The sequence below is a fragment of the Sphaerodactylus townsendi genome, linkage group LG10 (genome assembly GCF_021028975.2).
Source record: "Sphaerodactylus townsendi isolate TG3544 linkage group LG10, MPM_Stown_v2.3, whole genome shotgun sequence".
Lineage (NCBI taxonomy): Eukaryota > Metazoa > Chordata > Lepidosauria > Squamata > Sphaerodactylidae > Sphaerodactylus > Sphaerodactylus townsendi.
Window position 1 is genome coordinate 22,677,313 of NC_059434.1, and position 24,529 is coordinate 22,701,841.

General features: G+C 43.6%; 1 protein-coding gene across 1 annotated transcript; it reads left to right on the forward strand.

Moving 5' to 3' along the window:
* The first annotated feature begins 2,317 nt into the window (after positions 1-2,317).
* On the forward strand, positions 2,318-24,062 carry NIPAL1 (NIPA like domain containing 1). The gene is made up of 6 exons (XM_048508682.1): positions 2,318-2,444; positions 12,527-12,787; positions 13,608-13,664; positions 14,973-15,063; positions 16,435-16,595; positions 20,337-24,062. Exons 1-6 carry the CDS (start codon positions 2,402-2,404, stop codon positions 20,957-20,959), a joined length of 1,236 nt encoding a protein of 411 aa, XP_048364639.1. The 5' UTR covers positions 2,318-2,401; the 3' UTR covers positions 20,960-24,062.
* The last annotated feature ends 467 nt before the right edge of the window (positions 24,063-24,529 follow it).

Sequence of the window (24,529 nt, forward strand, 5' to 3'; positions counted from 1 at the left end):
CAAAACAGAGGAAGTGTAAATAGAAGTAGCCTTAATTTTTCTTGTGGGAATTTTCACTGTATCCCCGTAGGAGAAATTTATTTAGGGTCAGCAAATCGATTTCAGGAGCAATCTTAGGCAGAAGCAACTGCTACCTTATTCAGTGTTCTTAGGGTTTACAGCCATCATCTACCAGCCATTCAGAAGGGATCAGGAAAATTTCCAACCAGGTACAATGTAGGCAAGTGATCTTTCAGGACCCAAAAATGAGGCTCCCACCAAAGACTCCCACCTTTGAAAGTGGTCCTTGGTGTGAGGCACTGGCCACAATTCCAAAAAATCTTAGTGATGACAAAGGATGTTTAGGATTTATGGATTGGAGAGCTAATCATGTTTCCAGCAGCCGTGGTCCAATCCAGATCCTAATTGTATGGGGGGTTTTCATCGTGAATCCTTTAAAAAAAAAAACCACATTCAACCAACATGCAACATGTGTGAGGTCTACTTATAAACATTTTCTTAGACTTCGTCCCACCTGGGCAACTGGGCACACACTGTCACTCTTCTGATCACGTGGGGGCGCAAAATCAGCCCCCCATGTGACCAGGAAGCTGACAGTGGGGGTGGAGCCAGGCGCCCTCCACCCTGCCCATGTCATCACACATGGGCGGGGTCAAGGGCGCTTGAAGGCCACGAGGCAACAGGACTTCCTGCTGCCTTGTCAGCTCCGAGCGCCCTCAATCCCACCCATGTTGCCATGGACAAGGTCAAGGGTGCCCTGATCCCCAAGCCCCACCCCCAGCCTCAGTGCTTATAAAAGCAGGTCTCGGAGGTCGGGGACTGCAGTCTCTTCTGGCCTGCCCAGGTTGGGGAGAGCCCAGCCGGCAGGGGGGAGCCAAGGGGGGGAGCTGTGGGGGAGCTGGGCACCCTAGACCTTGCCCATGTGCATGGCGATGGCAACATGGGTGGGGTCAAGGGCGCTTGGAGACGACCAGCTTCGTCATCTTCGAGCGACCTTGCCCCCGCCCATGTGCCATCAACATGGGCAGGGTTGAGGGCACCTGGCAGCAGTGATGGGGCCAGAGCCCCATGGGGGGAGGGGGGCATCTGGAGACAATTTGACTCTGGGCAGCATTTACCCCCAGTATGCCTCTGGCCAGTATTGTTTACTCTGACAGATACTGCCAGCTAATATTGATCCTGGTAGATCAATGCCATGACTCCGTATAAGGCAGTTTCAAGCATCCATGTTCTGTTCCTTTCGGAAGGAAAACATCAGCATCCTTTGGGCCTGAAGACGTCATTTATTTTGTCTAATTCAGTTTGTTAATTTTATAAGCCACCCTTCCTCTTGCCAGCTCAGGGCGGCTTCCAACATTTTATAAAACATTAAAATTGACATATAAATAACATCCACATAACAATCCTACCCATACTAAAATTTGCGAGTCTGTACCTAAGTTGTCTGTGGTAAAGAGGTTAGCTGGATAATTATGCCTTCCTTGAACAGTGCAAAGCATAAATAAAATACTAAAATATGCTTAGCTAGACAGGAAAGTTAAAGTGTTTGATCAAAAGGGTGGCAGAAGATTGAAGAATTTACCGAAGTAGATTCATGCATATTTTTATAACGAGTTGCACTAGTTATAAATGAATTCGTTTTTCATTCATCAAAGGGGAAAACGAGTTCATTTCTATCGATTGCAACTCCTTATAAATATGCTGTGTGGTGCGGAATCCACTCATCAGATGGAAAAACGGTTCTAAATTAGAGATAGGTTTCCCAAATATTATAAGCATGAGCATCCTTCTTCAGAATTGGTATGAAGCTTTTTCAAAAGTTAACATCTGGATATTAAAATAGGTCTCCCGAAAGTCTGTATATATAGTTTACCCTAACTTTGAGTCTTGGGATTTTTATAGCTGTATTGTTGTTTATGACACGAACATACTATGTGCAGAACTATGTATGCCTAATAAAGGTTTACTGTTACTGTTACTGCTTTTTCAAAAGAAAGACCATTTGGATTTAGTCAAAGCGGAGTCCCCCCCCCCCCCCTTCCCAAACACACACACTGGACAAGGGCTCAACCTGCCAGTCCTGGAACAGGGGAAAGACCCCCGCCCACGCCGTCCGTCCCTCCCCTCCCCAGTCATGAAACAAAATTTTTCTCTGCGTCAACTTCGCCGCGCGCCGAACTTTCCCCCGCTCCTGGGCGTCACAATGGTTACGCCACAATGGAAGGAGGGCTGGGCTGGCCCCCTCGTCAGCTGGGATTGGCCAGAGCGCGCGGCGAGGGGAGAGGCTGCGAAAAGCAAATTCGTCCCGCAGGCGAAAGGGTGGCTCCTGCTACCTTCGCTTCCCCGGCGAGAGGTTTCCCGGGGAGCTCGCGTGTCGGCGGCTTGGCAAAGCTCTACAGCCATGGTGGAGACACCGGTGCGAATCCTGCATCCGTGTCGCGAAGGTCAGTCGCGGTTCTGTAAAGAGCGGGCAGAAAAGCGTCGAGACGGGTGCCTACCTGGGGGATTGGGAAGCGACTCTCTTTCCTTTAGAAACTCTCCATCCCATTGAGGGATAGGGACTGTAAGGAGTGGGCTTGGCTGTGCGTCGCTCTTTGCATGTGCTCAGAGGCGTTGACCACCTTCTCTGTTTCTTCAGGAGGGGCAGCCCGTGGCCGTGATAGTTTCTTACACCGAAACCCAAGCGACAGCCCAGTGCTGCTTTAAAGGCGATTTACTCTTTTTCTTCACATTCAGGGCTGCTAATGACAACAACCCTGAGAGGTGGGCTAGCTGAGTGTCTGCGACTGGCCCAAGGTGACCCAGCCAGCTTCTATGGCAGGGTGGGGATTTGAACTTTGGTCTCTCAGATCTTAGTCTGGCGCTCTAACCCTTCTGCCACCCTGGCTGTCGGTGTGGTCTTATATGACTTGATGCAGAGAACAGGTGGATTGAGAACTGCAGTTGCTGAGGGAGAGAGGGAGGGAATAATAGCTATACAGGGCTCCTTCCGCACATGCAGAATAATGCACTTTCAAACTTCTTTCAATGCTCTTTGAAGCTGTGCGGAATAGCAAAATCCACTTGCAAACAGTTGTGAAGGTGGTTTGAAAACGCATTATTCTGCGTGTGCGGAAGGGGCCCATGTTAAAAGGAAATTGAGAGACAAAAAATTCAGCTATAGAGACTATGCTTTAAAACATAGGTGTCAAACTCATGGCCCTCCAGATGATATGGACTACAGTTCCCATCATCCCCCGCCATTATCATGCTGGCAGAGGATGATGGGAAATGTAGTCCATAACATCTGGAGGGCCGCAAGTTTGATATTGTGCTTTAAAAGGTCCAGGGCTTAACCCATCTCCTGCACAAAGGGCTTTCCCCTCCCTACAGGTCTGTCACGTGCAGTGGGGGCAAAGGTTTACTCTGAAATCACCAGGATGTACATTACAACCTCTTCTTGCTGCTTGCACTTAGTCCTGGGGTATGTGACATATTACACTTCTGAGTATCCTTAGGATGTGTGTTTTCATACACTAACCACAGCCAGCTCTTCTTCCGTAGCAAAGGATCAAACAGGCAATCAGAAGGTAAAAATCTGAAACAGGTTTCAGCTGCAGAATCTCACAGTAGACGGGAAGCAGACAATTAAAAGTGATATTAATAGTACTGCAAATATTGTTGAATAATCTATGTGGAATCTTCCACTGAGTCATGGATAAGGCTTAAGCATGCCTGGTGTGTATGGAGTGAAATGTGATGTCAGTACAGGGAAATAGGCATATCGGCGAGGAGAAAAGTCCCAAGATAGAGTGGTGCCACAGGCAGATAATTCAAATGCGAAAAAAAGACATTAGTAGTACAATAATAAATGAACTGACAAGTTTCTGCTCCGGGGCAGATCATCTTAACTTACTGTGGTAGGCTGGCCTTATATTCAGTATAGGTTGAGGCTCTGTTCTGGAGCGCTGATTGGTCCATGTTTATTTCAAGGCAGAAAGAAAGGCAAAATTTCCAAATTTCTAGGAGCAGTATGGACTTTGAGGGTGAATGTTGTTCATGTGTTAACTTCTGTAATCATTTGATCTAGAATGTATTGTGAAATTATTGGCAATCATCAGCAGATCTTTGTTTTTCTAACCGGGGAGTTTCCAAGTAATGAAAATTCACTTGTCATAGGACAGCAATTGCTTACCGGTATCAAAATATGCCGTAGAGCAACTGGCTGACCTAGTTGGAGGTTCATTGCTTAATAAGCATGCCTCTTGGTGGCTGGGCATCGCAGCCAAGAGCTATGGAAACTCCGGGTAGAAATTTCATGTCTCATGGGTTCTGTGCCCAGCTGCACAGCGGATGAGATCAAATGCTTTGTACAGACATGGTCAAAGAACAGTGGCTTGAATCCTGAACCTACTTTCCACTTGTGCAGTATCCTCTTCTTTTGTGGAGGCAATGGCTGGGCATCGAGCACTTATGTTCATGCAAGGCCAGTATCTTCCAGTGAGCTGAAAATACCTAGCGACAGAGAAATGCCTGCAGAACTGGAGCCTCTCCACAAAAAGAAAGATGCATAAGTAGAAGGAAGGCTCTGAGCCTGTGTTAAGTAGCTGTCATGTCCGGGAGAAGAGGGGCTGTCTCTCATTTTCAAGAGCCTCTACGCTGTCCCAGTCAGTCTTCTAACTGCACTTCAAAGTGGGATTTTCCTGGTTCTGGTGGGTTTTCTGGGCTGTGTGGCCATGGTCTGGTGGATCTTGTTCCTAATGTTTCGCCTGCATCTGTGGCTGGCATCTTCAAAGGTGTATCACAGAGGGAAGTCTGTTACATACTGTAACTGAGACACAGTGTGTAACAGACTTCCTTCTGTGATACACCTTTGAAGATGCCAGCCACAGATGCAGGCGAAACATTAGGAACAAGATCCACCAGACCATGGCCACACAGCCCAGAAAACCCACCAGAACCAGTTGAATCCAGCTGTGAAAGCCTTCAACAATACATTGGGATTTTCCTGTTTACACCATTCTTTCCTTGCCCCGTGGTTTTTTTCCCTTCTACCCCAGTCAATCAATCATTTTGCCCACCCTCTGCCTCTTTGTTGTTGCCATTCAAACTCCATTTGGGAGGTTTGCCTGCTACCTTTTGGTGGTGGTGGTGGTCTTTAGTGATACATCACTGAAACAGCCTTCTCAATTTCATTGGGTTCACCACTCCTGCCTAATACCCCAGCGATTGACTTTAACAATGAAAATAAAGAAAGAAATCAGCGAGGGGACCTTCCCAACCCTTTTTATCATCCTGAAATGATGGCCGGTAGAACGAGAAGAACTAATGTGAGGTGAGCGGGGAAAGGAGCAAGAAAACCCAAGAAAATGGTAACACACTGGGATCTCCTTCACTTTCCCTGCGAAGGGAGAAAAAAGGTCACACTTTTTTTGGATACTGTTTTGACCCTCTGATCTGAGAGAGGAAAATGTGTACACAACTGAGAATCAAACCCAAAGGGAGTATTCGCTCAAAGTGTAGGAAGCCACACATGCATAAATGACCTCAGTCTCCAGCATCTCCAAGAGACTAGTTTGTAGGTGATGTGAAAGACCTCTCCCTGAAACTGTGGACAGCTGCTGCTAGTCTGAGTAGACTTTAATTACCTTGATGGACCAAAGGCCAGATTTAGTATAAGGCAGCTTCATGATCAAGGTTGGGGGCGGGGGCGGGCGGGGGCGGGCGGGGGCGCGGGGGCGGGGGCGGGACAGCTCATGTGAACATAAATTGTTGGATCCCAACATTTGGAGCAGTGTTGCTGTATTGATACACCAACACTGATCTCTGGTCAGGTGTACACGTGAGAGACACTATTATCAGAAACTGAGCATCGTATGTGACGCAAAAATAACTGTGTATTGAACAGACACTTTCATTCATACATTTCTATCCTGCTTTATTCCACAGTGCAGCCAAAGCAGCTTATTATTATTGTCGTCGTCGTCGTCTTCGTTGTTGTTGTTATTATTGTTGTTGTTGTTGTTGTTATTTATTTATTTATTTATTACATTTAATAGACCGCCCTACCCCCGAAGGGCTCAGGGCGGTTATAATACAATACTTATAATACAAAAGTAAAATATTAAAAATATAACAAACAGGAGGGGGAAGGGATGAAGCTTTCTGAAACAGAAAACAAATCTCATTATCTCTGCAAATGGATCTCCCTGGTAGCTCTAGGCTGTAACCTGAAGGCCAGGAGCCCTTTGGCTCACATTCCTGGCCACGCTTTACACTATTAACACCTGGGGGCAGAGGCTTTGGTCAGCCGTTGCCTATTGCCGGCAGCACCCAGACTGAAAACGTCACACACTTGTGGACTTTAAAAAGGTATGTTCTATACGAGTCCTGATCATAGGGGGTTAAGAAATACATCTCTCCCCTCTGATAATGTTCTGAGCATTCTGAAAACTGTAAACACTGAGTAATTGTCCTACAAAGCTTGCTTCCTACTCCTCCCTTGCCTTTCTGCCCTTCCTTATGTACATAGTAAAAGTGAGTTATGAATAAAAAAAGAGATTCGTTTATTGTAGATGACAGTCAGCTTGTGGGTGTGTTTGCCCACCGCCTTCATATTCAGTTTTCATTGACTCTTGCTTATTAAGATTTGTAGTATAAATACACAGGTTCTAGGTGGCAAGCTCTGTTACCAAGCTGTGGCTTGAAAAATGGTTCTGTTGCCAAGCTGTGGCTTGAAAAATGGTTCTGTTGCCAAGCTGTGGCTTGAAAAATGGTAGGCTGTAGCACCAGAAGTTCCCTCCTGGCGTGTCGTAATCTGCCTCCCTTCCCCCCACATTTTCCTACAATACATACAATGTTTAGCCAGGACAGAAAGAGATAAGAAAAGGAATCAGTACAGGATACAAACACACAACATAAAGAAGAAGGAGAAACTGTAAAGAAGAGGAAGTGCAACTGAAGGGGATCCCAGCCTCCACGTGGGACCTGGGGCACCCCGCCCCCGTGGAATTACATCTCAACTCCAGGCTACAGATATCAGTTGCCCTGGAGAAAATGGCTGCCGTGGAGGGTGGACTCTATGACATTATACCCTACTGAGGTTCTAGTTCCCCCCAGACTCCATTTTCAAATCTCCAGGAGTTTCCTAACTTGGATCTGGCAACCCTACTTCCTGTCCCCAACTGGTGGCTGGAAGGAACCTAGCAAACCTAATGAGGGAAGCAGACTTTGGATACTTTTCTGTTTTAAAGGGCCAAGCAAGGGGAAAAGTTGTTTTCTGATCAAATGTATTTCTTTTTTCCAAATTAATAATACAGATTATTGCAGTACCGGAATGAGGGGAAATGGCGTCTGGGCCATGAGTGTGTGCCTTATATGCGCCATGCGCCCGGCACCGCATCGCATAAAGGCCCGTCGCACACACCCCTTGGTGCTACGCCACTGGATTATTGTATTATGGTTTTCTGAACACTATCTTAGGCCCCTTCCGCACACGCAAAATAATGCATTTTCAAACCACTTTCACAACTGTTTGCAAGTGGATTTTGCCATTCTGCACAGCTTCAAAGAGCACTGAAAGCAGTTTGAAAGTGCATTATTCTGCATGTGCGGAATGAGCCTTAGTATTTTCTCATTGCTGCACTTTAAAGGTTTTTCTTTGGTTAAAAAACCTTTTTGCATTCCTCTTAAGGTATCTGTTAGAAGCAAACCATGGTAATTAATGCAATTGATATTCGACTGTGTGCATTTTTGAATTCAGCTGCAATCTTACTAATTGCAAAAGAAAAACTCCAAAAGACGTTTCAAAGATATTAAAAACATAATTACCAAACTATTTAAATGAAATATACCTGTTTTACATACACCTGTGTTTACATAGTTACTCCAAAAGAAATAATTGGAACCCACAGCCCGAGGAGATCTTTATTCTGCCTAGTCCCTCTGCAAGACAAGTTATTTTAGCATATTTGTTTCTGTTCCGTGTTTGCAAAATTAACATAAACCCTCAAGACATTTATTTTAAGCTTATAGCGCAATCCAATTTAATTTGTGTTATATTAGATCCCTTACAATGCATGGGATTTACTTCTCAATAAGTAAGGCTTTGGATAAACAGGGCTTTTTTGTTTGTGTTTGCATAGCAAGGTCTGTGGGATGGTGCCTTGTAAATACTTTAGTCATATCCATAATGTTACATACTGTGGGTGAGAACTATTGGGGTAAATTCTACCACTTTAGTGAGCAAAGTTTGAAGGGTTCCTTTGTTTTGTGGGAGATACCTATTGTTTGCAGCTACACTGGTATAGCCTACAGCCACCCAGCCCCAGAAATGGAGGCCTGGTCTAAACATAGATCAGAATGAGGTGGTGGAATCCTGTGGTAGCAAATTAGCTGTACCACTTCAGACAGCAGGTAAGGGAGTTGTACTTTTAATACTCCTTTCATGTAAAAATTTTTTGGATTAATTTAAGAATTCTGAAAAACATTGGTTTGCGAGTCGGGGAAGCCCTTTAATGAGTCTGAAGTTGCCTTCATACATCTCAACAGATAAGCCTCAGGTTTCATTTGCATATTAGTCTTTCAAATGTTTTTGATAATTGTATGTATTGACCTCCAAAATTCTTTAACTGTTCCGCAAGTCCATCACAAGTGATAAAAAGTTCCCTCTTGATGTTCAGGTGTCCAACATTTATTTGAAACATTTTTTAACAGTCTTGCCAGTTTTTTCTGGTGCACATCATTTTGTACGTCATTGGTTCATCGTTTTGCAAAAGTTCTCTTTCAAATTAGAACTTAAAGTATATTTAAGCTCCACATTCTTCCAAAATGTAATATCCCAAAAAATTCAGACTTCTCTTTCAAGAGAAGTAACGGCCTTATTCCTGAACGGTTGTGTAAATGTTACTCCTCTTATGTATTTAGTCCATTTGTTAACAGCCTCTCCAGAAAAATTTCCCAGGGTGACTTAAAGCACAATTCAAACAACAACCTTTTAAAAATAACTTTTGAAATCAAGCTGCCAAGGAAAAACTAAGGGGAACAAATATGTGGTCACCTGGGGCGGGCTATAAGGTTGGACAAGTTACGTGATTTTCTTTTGTGAGAGGCTGGATCAGGGTGGGCTCAGAGTGGTCTTTCTTGCGGGACCCTGATAGTTTCCAGCAGCCCTGCCTAAGGTAAGGACATTTTATTTTATTTCTAGTATTCCTCTGTTCACCACAGAGTAATGTTCATAATATTTTTTCCAGTCCGGTATTCCCTGCAGTGCCAAACAAAATCATGCATGTTGTTTCAACTGCATAAGCATTGTTGTGAGTTTATAATCTGCTTTTCAATGTAAAAATCATTCTAAAAAACCAAATAATGAATCCCTTTAATCAGTCTGGCAATCAGTTCAGTGCAAATGTTCATTACGAGATGTAACAATAGATTTTCTGATCTCCAGTTCTCGAACTGTTAAAGTTTTGTCTAATGCTGCTACCCATCTGAATCCATACACTAAACAGAATTGTGCTGTGTTTCTTTTTGCTTAGGGGCTATTTTCTCTCCTCCATTTCTCCCCCAAAAGAAAGTCTTTTGTAGATCTCAGCCACTTGTGGAATGGTCCATTCACAAGATGTCCACCTATTATGATGTAATTTTTGAAAGAATCTGTGTGAAATCTGTTGAGTGTGACTGTGTGTGTAAAGTCATGTCAAGTCATAGTCAACCTGTGGCAATCCAGTAGGGTTTTCAAGGCAAGAGACTCGGGCCGTTTCCACACGGCCCCAAAACGACGGCCGGGGGGGGTTAAAAACGCCGCCCCCAGGCCGCTGCTTCAAGCATTACAGGCAGCTTGCTGCAACGCAGCAGCGCCACCTGACTGCGCTTCCTCCCAGGGCGGCGCCAGGTCGCTTAAACAACAACCCTTTAAAGGGTTGTTGTTGAAGCGTCTTCTCGGCGCAGTCGCTAACCGCTGGCCGCAGGGAAGATCGCTGTCTCGCCCACTCCGCGATGTCTCCGTTTAGCTGCTGGCCATGGAAGCCCCGGCCACACTGTCCTCCCACCTCCAGGGGTCGGAGGGGCAGCGTGGCGGGCTTCCACGCCAGCAGGCTGCACTTAAGACATCGTGAGTGGGGTTGAGGATGAGGCGGCTCCATGCGAGCCGCCTCTTCCGCGGGGTTCTGCTTGGCCTGCTCGCACGCTTGCGTGCGGACAGGCTTGCGCCCCCACGCCGGCAGAACTCTTGGCGGCGTGGGGGCGCATGGCGGCCGTGCGGAAACGGCCTAACAGTTTGCCATTTCCTTCCTTCCCATAGCGACCCTGGTATTCCTTGGTCTCCCATTCAGGTACTAACAAGGGCTGACCCTGCTTAGCTTCTGAGATATGGCAAGGTCAGGCTAGCCTGGGCCATCCAGGTCAGGATTGAGTGAGAGTAAGTTAAAAAAAATTAAGGCCTATTCTTTTGACACGAAGGCCCTTTCTGCACGGGCCATAAACGGCGGCCATAAACGGCGGCAAAAATGCCGTCCCCAGGCTGCCATTCGCGACAGGGCGACCTCGCCACCTCGCCAGTCCTAACGCCGGCGCGCGCCCCAGTGTCAAAGCGCTTGTTGAGGAAACGCCGGGCCCCCCCCCCCCCCCGCCTTCAGGAATTATTTGCCTTTGGTTCGGTTGCCTCCGAGGCCTGGGGACACGCCCCCCTGCCCTGCGCCGCTGGAGCAGGCGCAAAGGGCCAGTGGGGCGTGTCCCCAGGCCTCGGCGACGCGCCTGAGGCCCAGGGACACGCCGGGTCGGCCAGGCGCCGGCGCTCCGCGGCGCCGGCTGCCTGGCTCTTTCTAGGACCGTCCATGTGGACGGTCCTAGCGTCGTCGGGTCGGCGTCAAGTACACTGACCTGGCCGCTTCCGCATTCGTGCGGAAATGGCCTTTAATATACTTACCACCTTTGTTGTTGTCTCTACATAAATACAGACATATTACTGCACCATAGTGAGTAATCCAAGGGTGGTTTTTAGGAGACTAAGGCTCATTCCACACATGCAGAATAATGCACTTTCAAACTCCTTTCAGTGCTTTTTGAAGCTGTGCGGAATAGCAAAATCCACTTGCAAACAGTTGTGAAAGTGGTTTGAAAATGCATCTATTCTGCGTGTGCGGAAGGGGACTAAGATTGGGAATGTTTAATAGTGCCATATTTTTAACATTCCCTTACCTCTATCCTTCTAAAACACAATGTAATGCTCACTAAGACAGCACATGACTTGCACGCTTCAACTCCTGGCTTATTCAGTTAAAGATTCCTCAGTACCAAAACTAGGGGAAAAAACCCTGCAAGAGACCCTGTAGAAGTTCTGGTAGTCAAATACAAGTGAAACAGAACAATGTTGTCTCAGTGGAAGACAGCTTCTAATATACTGATATACAATCCTAAGGACAAGTAAAATGCTCTACTTGTAATGGGAAAAGGAGTGTTAAAACCAGAAAAAATCCCTCGGTTCATACCTACTTTGCTAAGCAGTAGTTCTAGAAACTGTCTGATAATGTCACCTTTCTGGAGTACTGGAGACTTGTATATTTTATAGCATCTCTTTACAAAATATATAGGTTGGGCCAATGGCAAGCCCCCTGTTTATTATGTCAGCATGCCTAAAGCTTTATACATAACATAAAATGACTAGCAAAACCAGAGTTTATGGAGATAGCACCAATCCCAGGCAATGCCACTCCACAGTCCTAGTATTCTGACAAGGGCTATTGCCAGTGAGAAATCTCTTGGCAACACTCTCTGACTAGCTCCGAATCTTGGAACGAGAGTTGCCAGCTCTGGGTTGGGAAATACCTGGAGATTTTGACGAAGGAGCCTGGCCAGGGCAGTGTTTAGGAAGGGGAGGAACTTCAGTGGGGTAACATGCCATAGAGTTCACCTTCCAAAGTGGCCATTTTCTCCAGGTGAACTGATTTTTGTCACCTGGGGATCAGTTGTAACAGCCCAAGATCTCCAGCTACCACCTGCAGTTTGACATGCCTACTTTGATTCTTTTGGGGGGTGTCTTTTGCTGTCTTATCAAATTGAAGGTTTCAAAACTCGCTGCTTCTACCTACCCCCAGTAGATTATTTTTTATTATTATTATTATTATTATTATTATTATTATTATTATTATTATTATTATTATTATTATTATTATTATTATTATTATTATCATCATCATCATCATTATTATCATTATTATCATTATTATCATTATTATTATTATTTAATTTCATATACCGCCCCATCCCCGAAGGGCTCTGGGCGGCATACAGCATAAAACCACATAAAATCATCATAAACAAACTTCCAGAATTATAAAAAAAACAGCAGTTATTGTATCCTAAGATGAGGTATGAGACAAATACTGGTGGCTTTGAGTTACATCTGCCTTTAAGCTTTACAAAAAAATCTTCAGGGGTAAGGAACGGTACCTTTCATAAAACATGCTCTGTTGGTTTTTGAAACACTTTCTTCAAGGTCTTTGGGATTTGACGGGCTTCAATGAAATAAGTATTTTCCCCTCTTTCCTAGGTGATGTGTTTCCTCTGATTTGCTCCAGCGCACATCGTGCATGGTGTCAAATATTCAATGTATCTGCACTGCAGCCATCCTTCTTTGTTTATTCTGGCCCCAGTGAAGCAAAGTTGAAAGTTTCTCCAACTACAGGAAGCAAATACAGCTTATTGGTTGGTGCAGCCCTAGCCATAAGCTCCAGTATCTTCATTGGTTCCAGTTTTATCCTGAAAAAAAAGGGCCTTTTGCGATTAGCTGGAAAAGGAGCCCTTAGAGCTGGTAAGAAATGTTTTTTGCTTTACAATTTTGCAAAGAAATAACCTCTTTTGAAATTCAGAAATCAAAAGTACAGTTTCTGGGGGGTATTTTTGTTGGGTTTTTTTTTTAAAATGGTTCCTTTAAAGCTTGAGTGTACTTGAAGCCAATCCTCTGTTCATATTTATTATTTTTTGTTTATTACATGCATTTTATATACCATTATACTGAATATATACTGAAACCCCCTCTCTTAAGAGGAGGTTTTAATAGTCGGATGCCATCTATTTTAAAACTTAAATAAGGTTTGATATTGAATGCTGCATTTTAAGTCTTAATTTATTTTTATCTTGTTTTATTGTCTGTTTGTTAATGTTGTACACTGCCCTGAGCCCTCCGGGGGAGGGCGATATAAAAATGCAACAATAAATAAAAATAAATAAATAAAATATGCTTTTTTATAATAATCATCTTAGAATAACCATTATTAGGACCAACAAGTTTCACAATGTGTGTGAGCTTTTGAGTTTCACAGAGCGCTTCAGGCAGGATGACAGTGAAAAAAAAATCAGAAGGAAGAAGATGTGGTTGAAAGAATATCATGTACACCCAAGTTTTAAGATGGTGATAAAGCAAGCTCTTTACAAGACCATTTGATTAATATTTAAGCTTTGTATGCATTAATATTTGATTAATATTTAAGCCTTGAATATATAGAGGCATACTGGGATGAAGAATCAACGGAGAGTTATTTTTCAAAACATAAATCCAACCAGATGATAGACCTCAAGTATTTATTAGAAGTCTTTCTACATTATTTTGATCACAAATAATTCTTTTTCAGGACAGGGTGGATATTTGTATTTGAAGGAATGGTTATGGTGGGCAGGGCTGCTGTCAAGTAAGTATATGTGTTGGTTTTAACTCTAGAAAGGTAGCTTCAAATATTGCAACTGCTTTAGGCAACTCCAGTATTTCTTGCCTGGCAAGTCAATTGAGTTCTCTAAAGTAGTGTGTACAAATGTGTCCCATACTGAATCGTGTCTCTTGCAAGAAACACTGGTGCTGTATGCAACAGTTCAGACATGTGAAGTTATACTATACTGAGTAAGATCTTTTGTCTGTCAAGGGTCCTTTGTGCACTCGTTGTCTGCCACGTGGCTCTCTGCTTTGCAGCAGGGTCTCCTTGCATTTCCCCATTTACACCCGAGTAGGTGACCTGCTGCTTCTCCTGGGCCGAGCTGCCATTTTTCCTGGCCCCTTATTTCTGGGTCAGAAAGTAGTTTGCCGCCTCTTTTCTTTCTTTTTTGCTTCAATAATAACTGGTGCGACAGATAAAAAGTCTTTTTTTAAAAAAAGGAGGCTCCGCCGAAAATAATAGGGGAACTGCTCTTGCATGGGGAAGAAAGGGAGGAGCGGGAAAGCCGAGCAGAGCAAACCACACACTGGTGTGCTTTGCTTTCCCTGTGCAGGCAGTGGAAAGATCATGCTTTCCCTGCTCATGGAAACCATGGGGCCTCTCTGATCTGCAGCTTCTCTGATCTGAAGAGGGGGGAAACATGCACAATTGAGAATCTGACCCAAAGGTAATTTCCACTTGATCCAAAGAGCTCAAACATTCCCAAACATGCACACTCGAGCCACAGTCCCTCCCTCAACAGTACTTGGTAACTGAGTTGCTATAAAACATTAGCACTTAAAAATGCACTAGTAGTCTTACTTCAGAATTCTTTTGTTGGCTTTAAGTTGGCAAATGAACATCTTGGAGTAGAAGATGCAAAAGTAAATATTACCCAAAATTCTTTTGAGATTTGTCCTTCTCAAGGGTTACTCTTTCAGCATTTCTTCTGTTTCACTACTGATGTTCAAGCCTTAATTGATTTATGGAAAGCTATCCTGCCATTAACTTCTCATACAGTGATATAGTCGAGGAAATAATTCTGAATGGAGTCTTTCCAGGGGTGTTCATTAACTTCATATCACTTATTCTAGTAATATTTCTTTTTATTACATTTATACCCTGTCCAATTCCTAACCAAAGTTGGTCTCTGGGTGGCTTACAAGTCAGCTGCAGACATAGGGGGAAGGGTTGATGCAATTCATATAGGCAAAAAGGAATATATCATTGCTTCCTTTTATCTGATTGCAATAGTATGCTCGTAACCACTGGCAAATCAGCATTTTTCATGACAGCTTGTTTCTTTTGCAGTGGGAATAGGAGAAGCAGCAAACTTTGCTGCGTATGCCTTTGCACCTGCAACTTTGGTAACCCCAATGGGTGCACTGAGTGTTCTTGTAAGGTTGGTACAACCTAGTGCTAAATTTCATTTTTCTTATCTGCATATACTAAATACTTTGGGGTTCAGTCCAGATGGTGGATCAGGACTGGGCCACGGAGCTGTCTGAATCTTACTGAATCTTGTCTTGACTAGTGCCTGCAATCTTAATTAATCACATTCTTAGAGTACTTACTTACACTGTAAGTCAGTGCAACCACTGTGGAGTAGTCTTGTGAATTTGGTAGTTTTACAATCCCAGAATGCATATTTCTTATGCAAGTTGTCTGTCCCTCCCCTATTTGATTAAGTATTTCTTTGATTAAGTATATGAGCCCCTCGGGGATAGGGCGGTATATTCAATTAAATAAATAAATTAATAATAATAATTTGTTCCACACCTTCCTTCACAGAGCGCATTTATTGCCTGCTCTCAAATTAAAATCCCATTAACTTCAGTTATAGGCAAAACTTTTCTGGAATTCTGTGCTTTCCCTGTTAACACTTTGTCAGGGAGTGCATAGTAATTATTATTATTATTATTTATTATTTATTCGATTTGATAAACCGCCCTACCCCCGAAGCGGTATAAACAATATTTTAAAAGATGGGCTTGTGTGACAATGAGACGGTGAACAAATTAGGGATGATTCCCACAGTCACCTGATGCAACATGCATAGCAGCAGACTGTGGATTGAATCCAGACTAAACTGTCAGTTTCCACCGATCCCCCTTCCTGCTGCAAATCCCCCATCTTGGTTTTCTTTAGGTTTCCCAGGGACAGCATTTGGTGGTGATCAGGAGGAGGAGAGAGGAAGGAAAGTTGCATTCTGCCATTGGAAAGGTGAATCTGGATCCAGCCCTGTGTACAAACTCCCACCCTGCTCTTCTGCCACTGCTCTTACCTATGTGACACATATATCTGATCCCTGTCCAGCATGTACATGGACAAGCTAGCAGCATCTGTCTGTCAGCAGTTGAGAACTTCAATTGCACATGTATGTATCCACGTGCCCATCCATCCCTTTCTTGTTGACACGTATTGCAGATCAAGGCTTCGATCCAGACTAGCATTTCTGCAGGCGCAATGATTCCTGCCTTTCCTCATCCATCTGCCAGAGAGTGATTTTTTCCTTCCTTCTGCAGCTGTCCCAAACGCCAGTTGAAATAATATTCCCATGTCTCCCAGTATTATGGGGGTTTGTCAGGATGCTGTTGGGATTGGGGGGGCGGGGGGGGGGGGAAGGGAGACAAGGGAGTTGTCAATCACACATGGAAATAATTGTCCTAGGAAGTTCTTAATGATAAAATTTCTGAATTTAAAGTTTTTATTATTACACTTAGTGTTCTGTTTTTGTTTAATATTTCCTTCCTTTCTTTAAAAATCCAAACAGTGCAATATTATCTTCCAGTCTGTTGGATGAGAAGCTCAACATTCATGGGAAAATGGGCTGTATACTATGCATCTTGGGGGCCATTGGAATATTAATCCATGTTCCTAATGAGGAGGAAGTTGTGTCGTTGGACGAATTGGAACCAAAGCTGAAAGATCCAGGTAGATCAGTTTGGCAGTCTCTTTGGTGTGAGTAAATACTGTGAAAAAGATGTACTAAATTTTTCTGAAGGTTCATTCTTAGAGCCAGTAAATGGCCATGTGCTTATGGCACTCTACATGCATAGCCCTATTGTAAGGTGGCTGTCCAGGCATGCTCCCCATCATGCACAATCATAGTTTTGCATGGTCCCATCCATAGATCTTTAGGTCAGGCATACAGATGGGCCACATTGTGTCCCCTCACCTCCATTACATTACATCATTTTAATGCCAAACAATGCATGGTATGGGAAGACTCTGTCCTGATAAACCTGGTTTATTGGTCAGGGATCTTTCCTAGCCCTTCTCCCGAGAGTCTTTTAACTAGGCATGCTAAGATTTGAACCTGGGACTTTCTGTATGCAAAGGCAAAGGATGTATGTTGCCACTGAGATATGGCCCCTTCCCAATTTGGCAGTTGCTTAGCGTTGTTTTGCCAGTCGTGTGGAAAAAGGTTATTGTAAATTCAAATGAATGTCAGTAAAAAAAAAATCAAACACAGAGATTATTTTTAAATAGAATTATCTCCAAATTATCCATCCTCATGTCCTCCTTGAAGAAAATAATGCTGGCAGCTGAATTTGCATAAAACACAACCACACGGGATTAACTGTAACTCAGGGGCCCTAAGTAAGTTGGTGGCGTGACTTGTTTAGATCTGTGCATGAGATTTTGGAAGCCACAACACCAGAAGTGAAACGCCATTTTTGGAATGGGCATTTTTGAGGAAACCCTGCTGGCTGGGGAGAGGAAAGCCTCAGATGTGCTCCTGGTTTACAGCTTCATAGAAATGCTAGTCGGAGAAATGCTATAACCTTTCTTTGCTGCTTATTCCATTTCCACATCCATCTGCAAGTGGAATTGAAATGGAAGGTTCCTCACAACATTTAATAAACCACAGAAGAAGAAGAAGAGTTTGGATTTATATCCCCCCTTTCTTTCCTGTAAGGAGACTCAAAGGGGCTTACAATCTCCTTGCCCTTCCCCCCTCACAGCAAACACCCTGTGAGGTAGGTGGGGCTGAGAGAGCTCCGAAAAGCTGTGACTAGCCCAAGGTCACCCAGCTGGCATGTGTGGGAGTGCACAGGCTAATCTGAATTCCCCAGATAAGCCTCCACAGCTCAGGCGGCAGAGCTGGGAATCAAACCCGGTTCCTCCAGATTAGATACACGAGCTCTTAACCTCCTACGCCACTGCTGCTCCTGGTGACCATATTGTCCCTAGGGAGAGACCAGTGATTCTCCAGCCCACAGATGTCAAACTCGTGGCCCTCCAGATGTTATGGACTACAGGCTAATCTGAATTCCCCAGATAAGCCTCCACAGCTCAGGCGGCAGAGCTGGGAATCAAACCCAATTCCTCCAGAGTAGATACACGAGCTCTTACCCTCCTACGCCACTGCTGCTCACAGGTGACCATATTGTCCCTAGGGAGAGACCAATGATTCTCCAGCCCACAGATGTCAAACTTGCGGCCCTCCAGATGTTATGGACTACAGTTCCCATCATCCCCTGCCAGCATGATGCTGGCAGGGGATGATGGGAACTGTAGTCCATAACATCTGGAGGGCCACGAGTTTGACACCTATGCTCCAGCCAATTAGTAGTAGCTCACCCCTCCTCTAGTGCCGCCGTGATCACTCTCTTATCGTCCCCTTTAAAAGCTGCAACATCCCTCCTCTTTCTTTCGTATGGAGGAGGAAGAGGAGGAGGCAGCAGCAGGCGCATTGCAGGTCTCCTCTGGATGGGAAGATGACAGCGTTGGTACCCTTTCCCATCTGCTTCTCCTCCTTAAAACAGGCATCCTTGCTTTGGTCAAGAAAGGAGAATTTAATTAATTAATTTGTACCCCACTTTTCTCCCCAATGGAGACCCAAAGCAGCTTACATTGTTCTTCTCATCTCCATTTTATCCTCACAGTAACCAGGTGAGGTATGAATATGACTGGCCCAGGGTTACCCAGCAAGCTTCCATGGCTCAAGTGAGGATTCAAACCTGGGTCTTTTGGATACTAGTTCAACACTCTTAACCAGTACACTGGCTCACGTGTATGGTATTAAGTCTCTGTCCCAACCACAAAGCAGCTGTTTGCGTTTTCCAGGAGAAACATAGAGGTTACTGTATATTTGATTGGCAGCACTCAGTGTTCTGGAAAAATAATTAAGCTGCTCCTAGAAGTATAAACTCTGCCCTCCCCTGTAAGAAAACTGCTATGTGTCTCATGAACATCCATGCTTTATGAGCCTGTGTCTCCTTTGACTTGGCCCAGCATGGTGTAGTGGTTAAGAGCAGTGGACTCTAATCTGGAGAAGCACTCTTCCACATGTACAGCAGACTAATCTGGTGAACCAGATTTGTTTCCCCATTCCTGCTGGGTGACTTTGGGCTAGTCAGAACTCTCTCAGCCCCACCTACCTGACAAGGTGTATGTGCAGCACACTCGGAAAACTGAGTCTCCAAACAGGAGAGAAAGATTGAGTATAAATCCAAACTCCTGTTCTTCAACGTTTTTTGACACACGGTTTTCAAGCCACCACTCATTTTTTTTTAAAAAAAACATATCTGTTTTTACAACAGTCATAAAAAGGCTTGGGGAAGGGACTTAGATTGCTGTGGAGTTTAAACAGAAACGTTTCACCACCACACCCAGTTGGTAATCAAGCATTTGATTCATGGTTACTGAGGGGGAACATGGCAAACTCTAGAGAAGGGGAAATAATTAATCAAACAGGAAGGGTTTATTTGTCCCCATTGACAGCAATGCAGCAAAGTCACTGCAGAATCTGTTGACTATCATTACTTTTCAGCAAGTTCATTGGTGGGGAGCCATTTTGCCCAGTGCGCCTTGCTGTTCTGCAAACCTGGCTCTGTGCTGCACATTTGGGGACAACCTTTTGAGTTGGTTGTTCTGGGCAGGGCCGCCTAATTTCCACCACAGAGCCACCTGGGCAGAACAGCAAGGCCCACTGAAGGCCATGCTGGGCAAAAACAATTACTTTCCCCCACCAATGAACTTGCTGAAGAGACCTGTGTGAGATTCCCCATTGACAGCAATGCAGCAAAGTCACTGCAGAACAAAGAATCTTGAGCAAATTTTGGGGGGTGACTGTCAGGGGCTCATTTTTAAAGCTAGCTGCACCACAATTTCAGGGTATCTTTAGGAGACTCTCCTGATGATACCCCCCAGATTTGGTGCAGTTTGGTTCATGGGGGCCAAAGTTATGGACTCTCAAATGGGTAGCCCCATCTCCTTAGCTCCCATTGGAAAGAATGGGGGATAGGGGCACCTCCTTTGGGGGTCCATAACTTTGGCCCCGCTGAACCAAACTGCACCAAACTTGGGGGGCATCATCAGGACAGTCTCCTGATGATACCCTGAAATGTTTGTGCCGATACATCTAAAAATGCACCCCCTGTAGGCCGAAATGTGAAAAAACACCTAAAAAAATAAAAACGTATCTGAATGTTCCCACAGATTCGGATGTGTCTGAATCAGCCAGGTTCGGGATTCGGGTGATCCGAACCCATTGATCTGAGACTGATCCGAATCCGAATATGGTTGGCATTGACCAACACTAGTTGTGGATACAACTGAATTTAATTAGTTACATATTTCTACACTGTGTTGGACAAAATACAGTTGACGTTGCTGATCGCTTGTTGTAACATCCTTCCCCCACCCTTTTTCTCTTTCTCTTCCCAGTGTTCATTACGTTTGCCGTCTTTATAATTGTGATCTCACTAGTGCTCATTTGCTTTGTTGCACCCAAGTTTGGTCAAACAAATATTCTGGTCTACATCTCCATTTGTTCCCTGATTGGTGCATTCTCCGTCTCCTCTGTCAAGGGCCTTGGCATTGCAATTAAAGACCTGTGGCACCACAAGCCTGTCTTCCGGTCGCCACTGATATATATTTTGGGGGCGGTTTTGGTGTTATCTGTCAGCACACAGATTAACTACCTCAACAAATCGTTGGATGTGTTTAATACATCTCTGGTGACGCCCGTATATTACGTGTTCTTCACAACCACCGTCTTGATCTGCTCCATCATCCTTTTCAAAGAATGGAATAGCATGGCGCTAGGCGATATTGTTGGGACCTTGAGTGGATTCGTCACTATCATTATAGGCATTTTCTTTCTTCAAGCTTTCAAAAACATAAGCATCACCTGGAATCAGTTGACATCTACCACTAAAAAAGATCCAATGTTGCCTCTCTGCCATTATGATGTCCATCATACTTTATTGGAAGGCACCGAGACAGGTGATGAGGACAATCTGCTGTTCAGCCAAGGAAGTGAGCAGGAGGATGGCCACCATTCATGAGGCTGTAGCTCCCAGTCAGCCAATTGGAGAAAATAAGGTCTAGGGAACTCAGCACCTTCCTCCTCTCTTCCTACAAATGGCAGCACAGGTGCAACTGGAGGAATGGAGAACAGTCACAGAAAAGGAAGTGTTGTGAAGAGTTTCCATATTCTCCTTCCAAACTTTTGGCAGCACATGAACTTCACTGATATACTGGGTGCTGTTAAAGGGTTTCTTGAGCTAAATAACACTGTATATAAAGCATATTGCCATATGTAGCACTTTATGGTTTTCCTGTTTGAAATGAGTGCTTTTACAGTTGTCCTGGAGGGTGTGGCTGGGGCTGGGGGGGGGGGGGATCATGAGCTTCCCAAAATCTTCATTACTGAATGCTGTGAGGATTTTCAGATAGTAGTTGTCTTGAAGGGGAAAAACAGTCTGGTTGTAAATTCTAGCAAAGCACTGTATATTCTCCTGAAAAGAGGATCTGTCATCGATCAGGTGGCACTGAATTTCATAAATATATTCTAATTCTTATTACATGCATATTTTAACTTGATTTTGTAAATCTTAAATTTATTTTCTCATAGACTCCTGTCTGATAACAAATCCCTGGGCCACAGATCTACGTCACTAGGTGTCTTATCAAGAGTTTCAGGAATATAATTTGAAACATTTCTTCTATGAGAATGCACCTTAATATACTTAATTGGACTGTTTCAGGTTGACCAAGATTTGCTATAGTACTCTGCAATTCGATTTCTAAAAGAATTTCCTCTTGTCCATCAGAGCTAGATGGAAACTGAAATTTGGATACATATTTTTATCACATATTTGGCTATGGGGGCAGAATGTTAGAGAAGAGCTCAAGATACTTGGCTGCATGGATGAGTCTACAGGTAGGGTCACCAAGTCCTCTAACATACCTTTTAAAATACCTGAATTAATTTGGAGGATGGTTTTCATGTGGGTTTGGCTGCATGTTATAGGAATGAGTTATTACATGGCTTCTCAGGCTAGATGAAAAAATAATGTTCTGATGTTCTCCCACCCATGACAATATGTACGGTTTACATGGACTTTTATTTGAATGCTTCACAGTACAGGCAGCCTCTGCATTGTTGTCTTGGTCACCTCCTTCACCATTGTGTGAATCAAAAAGTAACTGTAGTCATCTAACATCAGTTCTTAAAAGTTTAGCCTTAAAATTGTGTTGTGCTAGTAAGCACCTACAGCACCTACAATCTTAGCTAATCAATTCTAAATTCTGAAAATAAAATGAGAACGAAGGAAAAAAGATCACTTTAAGCTTCAACAGATCAGAAGAGTACTGAAGTTACACTTGCATTACATGAATGAAATCAGTATAGACTTTGAAATGTAATTGCTTTAGAGAGCAAAGTCTGGCCGCAGTAGCTTTATATGTTTGTTTTCGGTACCCGGTCTCCTAGGAACTGTTTGGGGAACAGCCGCACTAAGACAAGCCTTCTGGTTTCACTGGCATTCTCCATACTGAACTATCTAGAGGCATACAGAAGAGCTACTGTGTGTATCTTACTGTTAACACCAGTGGCTCCAATCCGGTACATTAGCCTCTTCTTTTTTTGTATGATGTAAATAGACTTGCCAGCCAGATTCAATGCATTTCTTTCTTATTAATGCCAGTTCTGGTGAGAAATCATGCAATTTCAGACAATATTGGTGGAATGATTGATTATTCTAAATAGGCCTAAAAGAAAAATGCCCAGTGACTTTGTGGGAACACCTGTGCCTAGAGGCTTACTCATTCTGGGCCCTTCATCTCCCCATATGATTCAAGGGAAGGGGTGTTGGGAATGCTTGTTACGTAGAAGATGACCTGGTTCAGCCACCAAATTATCATAAGACACAAATAATTGTTCACAGGCCTCCAACCCAGGCTTCCCTAATCTAGAATTTGAGAGTGTTATTTTTCCCAGATTGCTTTGATGTGTAGTTGTATGGTAATTTGAAATTTTCTTGTTTTGATTAAAGGTGAGTTGGGGTTTTTTGGGGGGAGTAACTTTGTGACAGGGAGTTCCCCATATAGCCCTTATGAGCTGTTTGTTTATGATGGCTTTTCCTTCCCTTTAACAGTGTTTTAGTGGAAGAAAGACCAAAAGCCAGACTCCCTGGAATGTGGCTTATTTATTTCAAAGACTAATCTTAAATTCATGTTCTTTTGTTCTGAGAAGCAGCAACTACCTTGAAATATAGTTTAGCTGGGTCTACACTTTGGAGTATATTAATTTTTCAAGGCAGATTTGTGACACTTCTGTTGTATTTTTTAAATGTAAGGCGCTAATAACACAGGAAATTCACATTAGTAGAATACAGCTAGCACCCAGCTGAACATTTTTTAGCGCGCCCCCCCCCCCCATTGCTATGTTTTCATACTCTATCAGGAAGTACATGTACAGGTGAGCTGAACTTTTAACTTTTAAGTGAGAATTTGGGTATAATCTAGTTGTTGCCTGCTGAAATAGTTGGTAGTATGCAAAATGAAGATGCGTGATTTATGGTTATATTCAGAAACTGGCATTTTATTCTCATTTAAGAGTTGCAATACAACTTGTGCATAACACCTTTTATATGGCACTTTATGTGTGTATGATGTTTTTGTATTTACTTACTACATTGTAATGATTGACCAAATACCCACTAGGCCAATGGAAATAACTTTTTGTACTGGTATTGTATATCAATGTTAGACATTTCAGCATGTTTAAAAACAAAATTGGATTCCTTGGGAAAGAGCTGTTTTGCCATTTGCTTTATTTGTCTGGCATTGACATTCACAGTGAAGTAAGTCCAGAGAAGCATTTTGTGGTGCAATCCAATGCAGAGTTACTCCAGTTTACACCCATGGAAATCAAGAGGAGTAGACTGGAGTTACTCTACATAGGAAAGTATTCTTAGTTCTTGTCAGTCAGGAGAACTTTTTGCATCATTCAGAAAACACAGAGCATTAAACATTTCTGTACAAATATGTGTCTTAAGCTATTTAATTTGAATAAGATTGGGTTTTTAATGTTTTACTCTGATGAACGATTTTGAAGGTTTATTATAATTATGTTGGACATGGAATAAAGTATAGTTTTGTGTATGTGTGTTTTCCTTCCTTAAAAAGTGGCATGAATATATATAGGGAGGAGGGAGAGATCTCATCAGTGCACTGATTATCCCTTACTCCAAAGGTATGGATGATGTCAGTATCTTGCATACATACTGAATGCATGTGGGAGAGAGCAGAATCCTGTGTCTCTGCAGATGGGAACTTCTAAGGAGCGGACTCCAATTCACCAAGCACCACAGTTGGGATAGATTTGGGACACCATGAAGCTGCACCTCTTATCTGCTAGATCAGGGATCTGGAAACTGCGGCTCTCCAGATGTTCATGGACTACAATTCCCATCAGCCCCTGCCAGCATGGGATTTGTAGTCCAAGAACATCTGGAGAGCCGCAGGTTGCAGACCCCTGTGCTAGATACTCCAAATGGGATACTAAGATCTCTGGTGATGACTGCTGTCGGCATAATCCCTATCCATTTGTAAATGCAAATAGTCTACCA

What these genes read in the sequence shown, in the direction of transcription:
- NIPAL1 (XM_048508682.1), top strand. Translation starts at nt 2,402, where the DNA reads ATGGTGGAGACACCGGTGCGAATCCTGCATCCGTGTCGCGAAG. An exon ending in GCACTGAGTGTTCTTGTAAG is followed by an intron (nt 15,064 to 16,434) that starts GTTGGTACAACC and finishes AAATCCAAACAG; the next exon opens with TGCAATATTATCTTCCAGTC. An exon ending in ACCAAAGCTGAAAGATCCAG is followed by an intron (nt 16,596 to 20,336) that starts GTAGATCAGTTT and finishes TTCTCTTCCCAG; the next exon opens with TGTTCATTACGTTTGCCGTC.